Here is a 15,544-nt window from a genome sequence, read left to right as displayed (position 1 = left end):
TTAAGAAGAAAGAAGCTACATTCCGTGGAACACCGAAACTGGCAAATTTTTGCCCAACTTCAAGTTAGAAGAAAGATTAATTCTATGCAATTTGGAGTTTTCCATTTCATAGAAGTTATGGAAATACACTCAAATCATTCATGTATCACTTTGGTATAATCTGACTCTAGTATATAAGCATGTCTTTATGCAATTTATTCTAATAGGACACATAACACAACACACACACATAAACCCTTTTAAAGGGGAGGGGACAGAGTTAACACATTGAAAACTAAGAGTTTAAGATGCACAAAATGCACAAAATTAAAATATTAAGATTTTTTCTTTTTTTCAGTTTTTAAATACGTAAACTATTTTTAAATACAACTGATATTGCATATCATCAAGAACTCTATTAAATGTACTTGGTACTTAGTTATGTTAAGCAATATTTTAATGGAAATTCTAAATATATTTTCCATTTCTTCTCTTACTAAAAACCAAGTCATTTACTTGTTTTTAAATGTCCTTCATTTTTCTCATGTTGTCCCTGCTGTCTGCTTTGAATCTTACATGAATTATTAGCAAAATGACAACCACATACCAGGTACAGGCACTGTAGATTCTCTTATCATATCGAAAAAATCTTTGCAGTTTATTTCATCTCCTGAAATTAAATGAGTAAACATGTGGAGAGAGAAAGAAAGTGTCCTTTGGAACTGAAACACTGACTTCACTAATCAAGGCCATAATTACTGAGGAATCATGTATTAAATTCTGAATTCATGCTATTTCACTTGATGCAAGAGTTATAATCAGACCAACAGAGCATGCAGGAGCCATCTGGGTGCTGCAGAGTTGTAAAGACAAACCCAGGGAGCAAGGGCACATTGACCTTCCTAGCACCAAATCATTGCACACTTTGGCTGCCTCTCTTCCCCTTTTGGTTTCTTACCATTCTTTTTGAAAAAAGGAACACTGTGGTCAGTAGGTAAGAACCTGGTGTGAACATTAAAACATGCCACACCATGCAACCTTACTGCACTATCACATTTCATAACTATTTTAACTATCAATAAATTTGATTTAATACTCAGTTTTATCCACCCCACCTCCTACCTGATCATGCCTTTTCAGGAATCTCTAATGCACTCCTGGAATGTGCCTTTCTATAGCTTAAATTTCACTTGAGAGGTCAACACTAAATTAGCATTTCCACCGTTCCCAGCATTTAAGACAGGCAATGACAATGATCTGAAATTTGTGCAAACCACATTGGGTATTTTTTCTTTTTTCTGTGAAACTGAAGGTACCCAGTTGAATATGAGTAACCAGATAATCATGAGATCCCCTTCAGTCGATCTGATTCCTCTGAGACAGCAGGTTATCGAAAATTGAGCCGAGTGATGTAATACGTATCCCAGACAGTATTATGAGAACAGCAGAGATGATTTCAATGAGACTCATTATTTATTCATCACAAGGTCCAATTTGCGTGTCATTTTCACTGATGGTATACGGAGTTAACTGGTTGAAATTCAGTGCTGATAGAATATTTTATTCTGTATTGTAAAAAGGACCATTTTGAAAAATGTTTCTGTCTTCCTGTAAGGAGTGCAAAACAAAGAGGGATTTTGTACTTGTGGCCACTCACTGTAACATTTGAACACCGTTCAGCAATGCTGGAAGAACAGACACAGGAGAAAGCCCTGAAGGACTCCCTGTTTTTCTCATTAGGAGTATATAATAATATGCTAGATACTATAGAGTAAAAAGTAAAATAATCTAACGTCGAAAAATAACTGCCTATTTTTTTTTTTTTTTTTTTTGATGCTAAAGAATGAGATGGCAGGAAACACACTCACTGAATGAGATAAACCTCCTGAATCTGTCTCATCATCAAAGGGATCCTCTCTCAGGTCTGTCCCCAAGTAAGGGCACAGAAGAAAGCCTCCCAAGTGGCGAAATGGCATTAGCCTGGACATTCCCAAGCTTCTCCCATGGATCAGTCGAAGAACAAGCACATTTAAAACTTATGCATTGTTGGGGCGCCTGGGTGGCGCAGTCGGTTAAGCGTCCGGCTTCAGCCAGGTCACGATCTCGCGGTCCGTGAGTTCGAGCCCCGCGTCAGGCTCTGGGCTGATGGCTCAGAGCCTGGAGCCTGTTTCCGATTCTGTGTCTCCCTCTCTCTCTGCCCCTCCCCCATTCATGCTCTGTCTCTCTCTGTCCCAAAAATAAATAAACATTAAAAAAAAAATTTTTTTTTTAAAAATAAAACTTATGCATTGTCTCCCAACATTGCTGGGGCCACAACATATCTTAAAAGGTCCCTACATCATTATACATTCTAGCTGTCTCAATCTACCTTTCCTCGTTCATTTTCCTGTTTCATTTCATGCACTGTATCTGCCAAAACCACTGCCCAGTGGTCCCCCGGAACTTCCTAGGAGTTTCCCTCTGTGCAGTTCTCAGGCTCCACCTTCCACTCTCCCTCACCTCTCCAATTATAAATGTCTGTATCTGAACCACCATTCGGGGCCCTGCTCAAATGTCTCTGCTCCTGAAAGTGCTTCCTGATCCCCTCCGCAGAAAGTACACCCCCCTTCCTCGAAGCTGTCCTGCACTCCCAGTGCCTCCCTTACAGCCTCCCCACTTTCCAGCTTGAATTTCAGTTCTACATTTGCATGTGCTATTCACAACTTTCTAGCCTACTCTAAAATGTCCTTAGGGGTAGAATTTTGTGCACTCATCTTTTTTTCTTTTAATTTTTTTTTTCAACGTTTATTTTTGGGACAGAGAGAGACAGAGCATGAACGGGGGAGGGGCAGAGAGAGAGGGAGACACAGAATCTGAAACAGGCTCCAGGCTCTGAGCCATCAGCCCAGAGCCCGACGCGGGGCTCGAACTCACGGACCGCAAGATCGTGACCTGGCTGAAGTCGGACGCTTAACCGACTGCGCCACCCAGGCGCCCCTGTGCACTGATCTTTGAATCCCCACAACCCCTAATACAGCGTCTTGCACAAAGGTGAATCTTTAAAAAAAAAAAAAAAAAGATAATCTGCAAATAGATCACCCTTCCAAGTATTAACACTCTAACACAAGCATTACATGAACTGGCAAGGGTAGTCAGCTTCCAAATTTCAATTACTCAACTTGCACTTAAACTGTAACCAGAATACAGAATCATCTTAAATCAGCTGAGCAATGAAGGCAACCCGCAGAAATAAAATACCTTATTAATATTAATCTTTGACTTTCCGAGTTGTAAAATATTTTTGAACCTCACCTTTATTTGTGGTATTATCTGGTTAGCACTGCTGGCATCTATTCAAAGTTTCAAAGTTCTACAGGTCATGAATATTAAATGCTACAACAAGTTTACTGGGATGAAATCCAAATTCATTTGTAAGTACATGACAAATAGTCAGCCCTCCAGTTTCAATAATGCTAGGAAATACTGTGATCAGAATCGGAGTGTCTTGCTATATCTGGATTCTCACAAAGTCAAGTGTAAGGCAAATGAAGGGAAAGAAAATCGTAAGAAAGTGGGAACACTACTTGAAGTAGAATGGCACAGATGTGGACTGAAGAAAATCAGAAACAGCAAATATATATTTCATTCAGCGCAATCGATATGAGAGTCACATCTTGAGTAAAACCACAACCTAGTCTAGAAAGCAAAGGGACAAAGCTGTAAACGATAACATGTTGGGCCAATGCCATCCCCAGCAGCTAATCAAATAAAAAAGCACATGTGGATTCAATGTGCAAATACCTGTAGGCTATGCGCCTCTCTTTCCATGCTCTTCTATACAGGGGGAGTCACACAAAATAGATGTACAGAAGCACCACATTTAAGATCCTCAGTGTTCCAATAGTGACAAACCCCAAACCTTCAACAGAACGTAAGCCCCTGCCCTCAGGAAACATTCTCAAGGTAAACCCTGTAAATAGTTTGAAAACAGATGATTATTTGTTACTTTGTGTCTGATCACTGCATCTTGATGTAGAACCAAGCTTACCTAACATCCAAGATAAACTTTTTCACCATAGGCAACCTCCACCATTCACATCCTGCTCAGCATTAAAATGAAAAAGTTATTTCTAGACAGAGATGCCTCCTTTTCCAAAAGCGGCACTGCCTCCCCATTTCCTCTCTCATAATGTAGTCTCATCATTTTATTTACATGAAATAGAGCTACAAAATTTAATTTTAAGAAAAGGAAGTTGTCCAGATAGGGTACATCTTGGAAGCAACTATAGCAAAGCGAAGATAGTCATCTTTACAGAAATTCTTAAAAGAGCAAACTAAAAGGGCTATTTTTCCAAATCAATTTGGGCTATTATTAGAATTGTTACACTGGTTTTCAGATTTCCTTTTTTTAATTTTTTTTTCCACCTGTAACTGAATAAGTGATTATGAGGCTAATAAAGGGAAAAAAGATGTTTCCACATTAAAACAGTTAACAGATGTTAAATAAGCACAGAAAATGGCCACTAGGCAAGCAATGACTGATGTTTGGTAAGTAAGAAAAATGTTGCTTTTGCTGATTTTATTACCCATGTACCTCCTGGGGTCATGGGAGACTTGTAAAAAATTTTGTGGGCAGATAAAAGTGAAACATTTATTTGCAAGGCTAGTTTAAGTGTGTTTCAAGGGCCACCTCCCCCACTTTTACTTTTTGACCACATAAAACTAAAGTAAGTGAAAGTCATCTAAGAAAGGCTAAAATAATCATTTGATGAGAAGTCAAGAAAACTTACTTTTCAACATTTTTCTGACATGCATTTCTTCCAATTGTACCTTCTGGACCCCACTAACCAGGAATGAAATCCTCATTTGTATAAAGGGAAGAGGATTGGATTTCACTTTAACATTTCAGGCACACATTTTTTAAAGGCAAACTGAAACAAGTATGAATTCAATAATTTACTGAGTACCTACTATGTGTCAGATGGTGCACCAGATGCCAAGGACAATGTGGGAAACACCATAAATAGAATGCTGAAACTAAGAAGAGGATCATTTAAAAAAACTTAAGATGTTTATGAACACACATTTTGTTCAAACACACTTCTGAAGATTTTATATTTGGTGTCTTCTTACAAATCTTGCTAACTATTACAAACAAACACAAGGGGCGCCTGGGTGGCTCAGTCGGCGTCCAACTTCGGCTCAGAGCGTGGTCTCACAGTTCATGAGTGACAGCTCAGAGCCTGGAGCCTGCTTCGGATTCTGTGTCTCCCTCTCTGCCCCTCCCTCGCTCCCACTCTGTCTCTGTCTCTCAAAAAATAAGTAAACATTAAAAACAAAAACAAAAAACAAATCTTAACTACTGACAACCGTATGATTATATTATTTCATGTCATATTCAACCACATTAGTTCATAAGTCATATTCTCTCAATAAGCACTTATTATATAAGTTAAACGTGTTTATGTTTTAGCACACTCAGGATAGTGCCTAGCACACATAGATTATGTATTTATTAAATGCTAAATAAAGTATCTACAATATGCCAGGTCGTTACTATTTTTCACATACTTCCAAAAAAGAAACTTTCATATTTTCTTTGCAGAACTGCAAACGTCTTTTATACAATATAGATATGTGCATCATCTGCATGAGCCTTAGAAGCCAAAAACTGGCAGCCAAGAATTCTGGCCAAATTCAGTCATCCAAAGGATTTTGTTGGGCCCAAACAGGGTTTATCTGTTTTTAAACTAGTAATTGATTTTAAATAATAAGAAATGTCATAGAAAAATCCAGAAGTCTGTCTTCTTAGAAAAATCTCAAACTTGGGGCACCTGGGTAGCTCAGTCAGTTAAGTGTCCCACTCTTGGTTTCCACTCAGGTCATGATCTCACAGCCATGAGATCCAGCCCCGCGTCAAACTCCACACTGGGTGAGGAGCCTGCTTAAGATTCTCTCCCATTCCCTCTGCCCCTCCCCAGCTCACCTGCATGCACTGTCTCTCATTTTCTCTCTCTCTCTCTCTCTCTCTCTCTCTCTCTCTCGCTTGAAAAGCAAAGGGAAAAATCTCAAACTCTACCCAACCCAAACCTGTATTTTCTTATTATAATACTGGATGAAGAGGGGTCCTAGAGGTGGGCAGAATCTTGCTTCCACCAGTCCCTTCTGCCTGGCCCTGGTGCACATTTAAAAGACCCAAAATCTTTTAAAAGGTGCAGAACTGAAACCAACACTGTGAAGAAAGAAGTTGAGTGTGACCGTTATGAGAAAAACATTACTGATGAAACTATCAAAACAGAGAGCCTTGCCCCTCTGGTCCTAATAATTTCCAGCTTTAAGAGGTCCGCCATTTTGGGTTTTGAGTACTTGGCTGGTTCACTGGTTTGCATAACAGAGTTAAACATTTGTGCACTGGAGCTTTCTGTTTATATAAAAGTTATGTTTTAATAGGGCAGGGAAGTTTATTTCATCTGGCAAACCATGATGTGGAGTTAATTGGCAAGATATTTAAGATGATTTATTCTTTTAAGGTTGAAAAGGACCTTCTAAAGTCTTTTAATTCACTTCCTTCAGAGTCTCTTCTAACTCACCCCAGGCATAGAAATCTATATATTATAAAGACAGAATATGGAATTTTCTATAACTTCCATATGTAATCTATGCCAGTGTTTACAAGCCCCATAGTCATAAAATTCTAAATGAAAGTTTCTGCCTAAATATTCATGCTTCAGCCTTAGTTGATTCCTAAGTCATATGCTTTCAAAACCACTGTATGTTTAAAGACTAGTAGAAGTTCATCTTTTGGCCTTCTCTTCCTTAAAATAAAGAATTACAATTTCCACTGATATTTCTTCTTTCTCTTCAACTAGTATCATCAGGTGCCTTCCAAACATTGGGCACTCAGCTCACACTGAACACCCCACAATTACACTCTTCACAACATCTCTAAGACAGAACATGAACCGTCTCCATTTCCAGATAAAAAAACAGGTCATTGAACTAGCCTATGGTTGCTTAGCCAGTGTGAGTGAATATTTGATTCCATTTTATTTTCTTCTCTTCCAGGTAAGTCATCTGACTTTATTTACATTTGTTCATTCATCTTCACATCTTCACAATATAGTAAAATGATCGCTAAACACATGCAAATATGTATCCTAGTTCCAGTGATTCTACCACTTTCTAGGTGACCTTCACACCTCTGGTGTTCTATACCTTTGCTGGAAATAAAGGGACTGGCATAGAAGGTCTCTATGGCCCCTTGCAAATCTATACAATCTGTTACTGAAATGTTCTCATTAAGCCCATTGGCCCAAAATGTGAGAATGAAAGAAAAAGCAGAGTGGAGATAGCGACTCTCAGATTGTTTTGCTGCTTCAACTACTTCCCTTGCCCACAAGCAATGGCTGCCAGACAGTCTAGGCAACTTTCCATTTGGAAACTTCTCAGGACACCGAATCTTCAAAGTATTAAGTCCTTTCCCATGACATGGGGGGTGGGGAGAGGGGTGTTTCACACTCTCTGCTGCTAGGAGTTCCTTTGCTAGCGACATTTCTTATTTTCTTAAGCAGGATGCTCAGGGCAATTTAACTTCAGATAGGGGTGCCTGGTTGGCTCAGTCAGTTAAGAGTCCGACTCTTCATTTCGGCTCAGGTCATGATCTCACAGTGGTACGTACCAAGGTTTGTACTTCAAGCCCCGCATCCAGCTCTTGCTGACAGTGCAGAGCCTGCTTGGGATTCTCTCTTTCCCTCTCTCTCTGCCCTTCCCCAGTTTGCTACCTCTCTTGCTCAAAATAAATAAATAAACTTAATTTTTTTTTTTTTAATTTAACTTCCGGGGTCCCTGGGGGTGGCTCAGTCGATTAAGCATCTGACTTCGGCTCAGGTCATGATCTCACAGTTTCTGGGTTCAAGCCCTGTGTCGGGCTCTGTGCTGACAGTTCAGAGCCTCGAGCCTGCTTCAGATTCTGCATCCCTCTCACTCTCTGCTCCTCCCCCACTCATGCTCTGTCTCTTTCAAAAATAAACATTAATTTTTTTTAAATAAACTTAAGATAAAGAATAATTTCTTATTATAGGTATGCCCCAAATAATTGTAGGGGACACAATTATAATAAGGGTCTCTATCAGCAACTCTGTCCTTGAAAATATGCTTAGAAAACTGAAAATGTCTTAGAACTTTAAAAGGTCCTAAAATCAAGTCCTGAACTGGTATATCAAAATCATTTCATATTCCAGGAGACAGTAAAATGGAAATTCTGTAAAATGTCCAACCACAATGTTTCACAGGCTATCGATACAAAGTCCTCAAATAGTCTCCACAGGACAAAGACCATGATTTGTATGTATTCTATCTGTCTTTCCAATAAAACAAGAAAGCTTGTTTTGTTGTTGATGTGGTTTTAAAACAAAAGAAAAAAAGAATTCTCTCCCTAAATCTCCCAGAAAGAATAATTAAAATTGATTTGAAATTAAGAATTTGACTTTCAAACTATTGTTTTTAGGCGTCAAACTCAACCTAACCAGAGTTTTCTTTTAAAGTTTCAGCATATAATCGAAATCACAAAAGAACTTCATTAAGCACTTGAAACTTGAGTTCTAACTGAAAAGGTTATGCTTCCCCACAGAGCACAGAGAGCAGCAGTAACTACTCTGCCTACTAAGTGAAGAAAAAAAAAGTCATTAAAAAATAAATAAATGTTTCTATTTCCCTTAATTTTTCCTTCACTTCAATTTCTTCCCAATTTGATTTAAAGTAACATCGAGAATTGACGGGGTGAGGGGGAAGAACTGCCAAAATGAGAAAAGTTGACTGCTTTCTCAAGGTAAGTATCCAAAATCACAGCTCCTCACTTAAGTGTCCAAAAGCAAGGGGGAACTGGCCTAGAACAGGACCAAGATTTGCCAGCACTGGCCAAGTGCATCTTTTATAACTAAAAGGCAAAGCAAGGGTAAGTTTAGTATGAATGAGATAATGGGGAGATGGGAAAGAGGCAGTTTCTCAAGCTAGCTTTGTCTGTCCAATGCCTTCCCCTAACACACTAGCCAAAAACTGGTCCTCTTAGGTGGAAGAGATCTCAAAGTGCTTCTGTGACCTTTAAACCACAGTGCATTTGAAAGCACTGAGGGAATACAGAAGAGCAAATATTAAGCCCTGAGGCAAAGGCCTTAATTGGCCTCAGGGCAAAATTTAGAATAACCTCTTTCTGTTTTGACTCTTCTATTCTTATTCAGTACAACAAGGAAAAGGTGAAGATGATTCATTGTTTAAGAATTTGAGTTCCCAGTGCACTGCAGAGAAGGGCTGTTTTCCAAAGTCAGATCAGGAAAAGTACTATTAACAAATGGCAGAGGATTTCCCCTCTACAGAGTTTAGCATCTGGCTCTATTATCAGCTCTGATACTTTTATAAATACACATTATAAGCAATTTACTGGATTACAGAGAATTGGGGCCGAAATAAAAAATGAATAAAAATAAATACTAAAGGTGCATAATCTTTACAAGGCAAAACTGTCCAGCTACCAGGACCCTTTGAAATCATGAAAATAAGAAACCCAAGACATAAAACAATCAAGGAATGAAACCCATGTTAGTAGGGAAAGGTCAAAAAGGACACTTCCACTTACTGAAGATCAAAACACAGCTTACTTTAAATTCTCTTTGAAGAGGGACAAATTTGCTTTTTAAATGGGGGAAAAGGACCAGGCAAGGAGGCTGCTCAGTAACCCAATGCTCCAGCGCCCACAATCACTTACTTTGTAAATGGTAGGTAAGATCTGTTTTATTTTCAGCCTGTGAAAGACAAAGACATCATAAACTGCCGACACAGCCAGCACGGTCACTCCTTGTTCCTTCCACAGCATGCTGCATCCTGCGCACAGTCCCGTCCCCAGGAACCAGCCCCAAGTCCTGGCCGAGGAGCCTCTTGTAGAACAGTGTTTGATGTAGCACAGCAAGGAGAGGAGGAAGAAGAGACTGGCCCCAACATCGGCCCGTCCCACGATTCCTGCCACGGCCTCCGTGTGGATGGGGTGAGAGGCAAACATCAAGCCAGCCATGAAGGTCCAGTATCCGTCCCCAAGGAGGATCTTGGAGAAGCTCGTGAAGACACCAGTGACTGCTGCATGCAGCAGGACATTGACGAGGTGATAGCTCCAGGGATTCAGCCCTCCGATGGCATGGTTCAGGCGAAAAGAAAGAGTGCAGAGTGGCCGGTAGGATTTGTGGCTGCCACTGTGGGTTAGAAGAGTCCCCCAAAAATCATTGTAGAAAATGTGTGTCCAGGGAGTTTCTGGGAGAAGGTCTTGATTAGTCTTGATTGCACGGCTAAAAAACAAAATGTTTACAGAAAGTCAAATATAAAATTTCAGAAAAGAAGAAAATACAATTGACTCTTGTCCTACATGGGGGTCGGGGTGCCGACCCTCATGCAGTTGAAAATCCAAGCATAACTTCTGACTCCCCTAAAATTTAATAGTCTACTGTCGACCAGAAGTCTAACCAATAACATGAACAGTTGATGAACACCTATTCTGTATACGTATTATATAGTGTAGTCTTACAATAAGGTAAGCTAGAGAAAACATTATTAAAAAAAAATCATAAGAGAAAGTGCATTTACAGTGCTGTATTTGTTGAAAAAAATCTATTATAAGTGGACCCATCCAATTCAAACCTATGTTGTTTGAGTGTCAACTGTATATGACATTGCTAAGACACTGCCTTCTGGGAAGCTGTTCTCCTGTGTATGATGGGATTCCAGGTATGCAGGATTAATGCAAATGAGCCTTACAGAAGCCTTTACATATAGATTGAATTCAGATCCTCCCCTTAATGCTTACTGACACTACAATTAGGACTGTATCTCTCTTTCTCAAAAGTTTTCTTGTTTGTTCAAATGCAAATATGTTTGAAGAATAAATGCAGTTTCTATAGGTGGTTTAAGACTTACTACAGCAGTTGTCAAACAACGGCCTTAAAAAATCATGGAATGTATGGGCTAAAGATGCAGATCACGGGTGCAGGTTGATGTGAGGTCTGAGAATCTGCATCTTCTATAAAGCACAGTGCAGGTGTTACTAGTGATCCTCGTTCAGGTGATCTTGGTGCAGAGATCTGCTGAGAGCAAGGACTAACTCCCTACTAGAAATGAAATATACCTTAGACAGAATATCTGTGCCCAGAGCACTGTTTCTCATGCACACACACAAATCACTGGGGGATCTTATTAACAGGCAGGTCCTGAGTCAGTAGATCTGGGGAGGAGCCGGAGATGCCACAGTTTTAACAAGCTCCTGGGTGATGCTGATGCTACTGGTCCTTGGGCCACACTTTGAGTAGCCAAGGGAGAGCCGGAGAGGCTAGGAAGAATGCCTCTTCCCTCATCCAAATGTCTCCCTTTTCTCCTTCATTCTAGAAAGCTTCAGCCTTTCTCCCTCTGAGTTTTCACAGGACTTGCAATCATCCATACCAAGTGCCTTGTGTCCTGCTTCTGAAAACTAGCAGTTACAGGCCTGCATGCCTGGTATCTGCAAACAGACTTTAAGGAAGGATAACCTAGTAATTCGCTGAGGACTTGCTATCCGCCAAGCATTGTAACAGTCTCCTTGGCTGTATCTTGTTTAATCCTTAGAGTAAATGATGAGGTACATATTATCTACATCTCTCAAGTGAACAAATTATGGTTAAGAATGATCAATCGATAATAGTAGCAAAGTCACACAGCTGGAAACAGCAGGGTAGAGTTTCATGGCTCGCGCTCTTTCCACTCTGTTGCAGTTCCCAAAATGTGATGATCTACCTACCACTGCAAGTATTTTAGAAGATACACAGGCAAACCTGGTAAAAATTTGAATGGATATATTTATTTTAATGTGTACTTGAAAGGAAATTTAATTATCAAATCGAAGCTGGATTTCACAGATGTTTGCTCAGAATGAAGCTGTTAAAAATTAAAAACTCAACGTAAAGACAAATATTAAGGAACCCACAGTACTGGTATATGCAGACAAGGTACAAATGTTGGCCTGTAAATGGTTCAGTTTGAAGGATCCCTGCTCTATGCCATTATATCTTCCAGAGATCAAGGTGGCATCTTGAATGTCTGTACCCCTAGTCCATCTCCATACTTACAGAACACAATAGAGGCACGTGAGTTAGAAGGACAGAGAGAGGTCAAGACATTATTAGAGGCCTCCATTATTAGAAGCCTCTTGCCTGGTGTGATGTCAGGGCTTTTGAAGGCTGTGGGCATTTGTACAGCTGAAGAATATGTGATAGAAAGCCACCTGATGACTTTAACCTCCAGCCCCCATCGGTTCAGCTTTTCACTGTGAGGCAGGAACGATCAAAGGAATCTCCACATGAATATTACCAAAACGAGGTTGGAAAAGCCCTGGACTGAGGGGAAACATGCTCCGTAATTTACCTGAGCATCTTCAAAAACAGGAAAATGCAACAGATCCAAACAGATTAAGAAACCCATCCAAGGTGACACAGCCAGAGGAAATAACAGTTAGTACTCCAGTTGGGGTCAAATGATGGGGCAATGCTCATTTTCAACTGCTTCTTTAACTCACTTCCCAATTAGCCTCTCTGAGCTTTAGTTTCTGTAACAATAATAGTTTCACCTTGAAAACAGCTAACAAACACTTGCAACTGTGTATTTATCTTCTATATAGAGAAGCAAAGAATACTGCTTTGCCAGTACGAGTGTTCTGGAGACCTAGCGCCAATGACATCTGGGCTCTGTGAGCTGTTGTTGCTACTATTCTATAAAGACTGGGGTACGGTGTTCAAAAACTCCCTTATTAAAGTCAGCTTGACTCACAGTCTCTGAAATTAGATGCAAGTGGGGGTTAGAATTAAAACCTATCAACAGTAGTCATGATTATCTTGTTTGAGCCAAACACCATGCTAGTCCTTCTACATGTATTATTTATTCATGAGAACTCGTTGGACTTTTCTAGATGCTCAATAAAAGGCTGAAGGTCTATTAAAATCATGTCTTAAAAAATATTCAGTGTGGCACAGATTGTTGTTCTCCAATGTCTGTTCTCCCCTTTTCCCGTACTCATAGATGTTTTAGTTTTTAGCTGGGTAGATAGTCATCTGAAAAAATTATTTCATTTCCTATCTTCCCTTGCTGTTAAATACGATCATGTGACTATTTTTTGGCCAGTGCAACATAAGCAGAATGCTACACGCTACTTCTGGAAAGTGTCCTTAAAAGCAAAAAGCTTAGCGTTATACCCTCCCTCCCCCACTCCTTGCTCTTGCTGAAGCACAGATGTAATAGCTAGACTTCCAGCAGCCATCTTGGGCCATAGGGAATCCTTAGGAATAGAAGTCATGCTCCACAGAGCACAGCAATAAGACTGAAGAAAACTGAGTCCCTATTATGGTAGACCATACCAGCTTTAAGCTAACTACCTCACCATTTTGTGAGTATGAGAAATAAATCGCTATCTTGTTTAAGCTGTGATATCTTGGGTGTTAGGTAGTAGCAGCTGAACCTCGCCATCAGTGAAATCCTTTGTTAACAGAAGACCTACTATATCACAGGGGTTTGATTTTCCATATTTATTTTTATTTTTACAAGTCTCCGTGTATTGACTGTGTATTAAACGAATTTCCATATAAATTGGCTTTTAAAATATTAGAAACAGATGTTACTCTGGATCCATTAAATTAAAACACCCTGCTATGACATTCATCAAGAGTCTAACCCAGAAGTAACTGCTTAAGACTTGATGGGTTATAATTAAAATTTAAAAGAAATATGAAAAACTGCCAAATTGCCAAACAGCGTTGTCAGAGCTGATTTCAAACAATTCAGAATGAAAAGCCAACTGGCCTCTACTAAACATTAACCTAGATATTGATGTGAATTTATGTAATATCAATGCAGAAACACTCTTGCCATTGAAGTCAGGGCAGTAGAAAGCTCGATGGCAAAGCATTCTGGGAGAAGGCTTTGCTAATGCAGTGAGGAAAGCTGGAAAGCACATTTTGTTCAGGACCATACTTCACCCTTTCACGGCGGAGCCATATAGGATAGAGAATCAGGTTCTTCAAACCAGGTTTTCTACATGCTATTAGTTCAGCTCCATAACCAACTCAACAAAGACTTTCTCGGGGGGGGGGGGGGGCGGAGGGGGTGGGTGGGTGGGGGGAGCATGTATTCTTTAAAAAAGCTATACAAAGTTGCCAGAATTTCTTATATTTATAGCAATAAATCTAGTCATCTGTGGAAGCCGACAAGATATACTGTATATCTAACTCTCACAAAACAAGGGTTTCAAGACAAAAAACAAAATTCACAAATCTCATAGTTTTGCCACAAGAGGAAACTTTGCTGAGACACAGCCCTAAATTTACACTGTAGAAAAAAATTTAGGGGACAGTTTTAATGGAACAAAATTGAAAGGCAAAGGAACACTTTACCCATGTGCAAAACATGTTATACTAAGGGAGACTTTAATATGATAAAATTCTCTGATGGGTATTATCTGCTTAGGCAGGTTTTTAGTTAGCCAATGAATATTATGGTAAAAGACATGAAATAAGACTAAATTGTCCCGGGCTTTAGTATATAAGTCATGTCACACATGCAAGTCAGTGATAAGGGATGTATTACGCATCCCTCACATCATATTAAGAAAAATATGAACCAAAAGGGCTTTAATAGAATCTAAATAATCTGCCAGCAAAATGAGAAGTAAAGGTAATCATTCAACATGAAGCATAATAGATTTTCATCCATTTGCATTTTCTTACAAGAGTCCAAAATGGAAATGGCAAAACTACTTCTGCTCTTTCTCAGCTAATGAAAAACCTTAACTCAAAACAAAATTTCAGACTGATACAATTTCTTAGGTTACTGCTATGAATTGGTGTTGAAAATTCAGAAAGACACTAAGGAATTAGGAAATTTTCCACTCCGGGAAAGGTGAAGAACATAGGAGCAGCAGATGTGAAAAAGAAACAGTTGCAGGCAGAATTCTCCAGAGAACACATGACTGAGAGACTGTCTTTTGAAGCAAAAACATCCAGTCCCTCAAGTCTTCAAGGAGGTCTTAACCTGTTCCAGTTTTGTTCATTTGTGGCTCTTTGTTTTTGCTGCCTTATGATTTTTCCTTTAGGAAATGTTGACAAAGGCCAACACTATTGTAAAACTGATGAATGGTGTGACACTGCCCTCCTAACTGTCCTTGTGTGTGTTTCTCTCACTGCTATTTTTTCTGTCCGTTGACCTTTTCAGTCACAAACACCCACATAAATGACCATGAGTCCATCAGAGCAGAAATGATGCTTCCATTCTTCAAATATCAAACGGCAGCCTCTTCCAAAAGTGTTTTCAATTGTTCTACTGAAAGGTAAGTAGAGGACAAACTTTTAATTAAAAAAGAAAAAAAATTCAAATGATGGGTTGAAATTGGCTCTAGAAGAGAGAGAAGAAAAAGAATGACCTTTGTTAACCTGCCCTACTTCAGTGCTACCCAAGGATGCCTGTCCATGCCCTAGAAGGACAGTGAACTGCAGAAGTTAAAAAAATTGACTCCAGAGCCAATGAAACTAGA

At 39.5% G+C, this 15,544-nt stretch overlaps 1 protein-coding gene across 1 annotated transcript in view; it reads right to left on the bottom strand.

The window, feature by feature from the left end:
* TMTC2 (transmembrane O-mannosyltransferase targeting cadherins 2) overlaps positions 1 to 15,544 on the bottom strand; it is a 397,116-nt gene that overhangs the window by 232,241 nt on the left and 149,331 nt on the right. The window contains exon 2 of the mRNA XM_047066931.1: positions 9,719 to 10,289. Coding sequence (XP_046922887.1) covers positions 9,719 to 10,289 — 571 coding nt within the window. The remainder of the gene's footprint in view (positions 1 to 9,718; positions 10,290 to 15,544) is intronic.

The sequence above is a fragment of the Lynx rufus genome, unplaced genomic scaffold, assembly GCF_022079265.1.
Source record: "Lynx rufus isolate CCGP_SWC_20201006 ecotype Redwood Valley unplaced genomic scaffold, mLynRuf1.p SCAF_7, whole genome shotgun sequence".
Taxonomy (NCBI): Eukaryota; Metazoa; Chordata; class Mammalia; order Carnivora; family Felidae; genus Lynx; species Lynx rufus.
The sequence above is the reverse complement of the archived record's forward strand: the minus strand, read 5'-3'. Positions and strand labels throughout refer to the sequence as shown.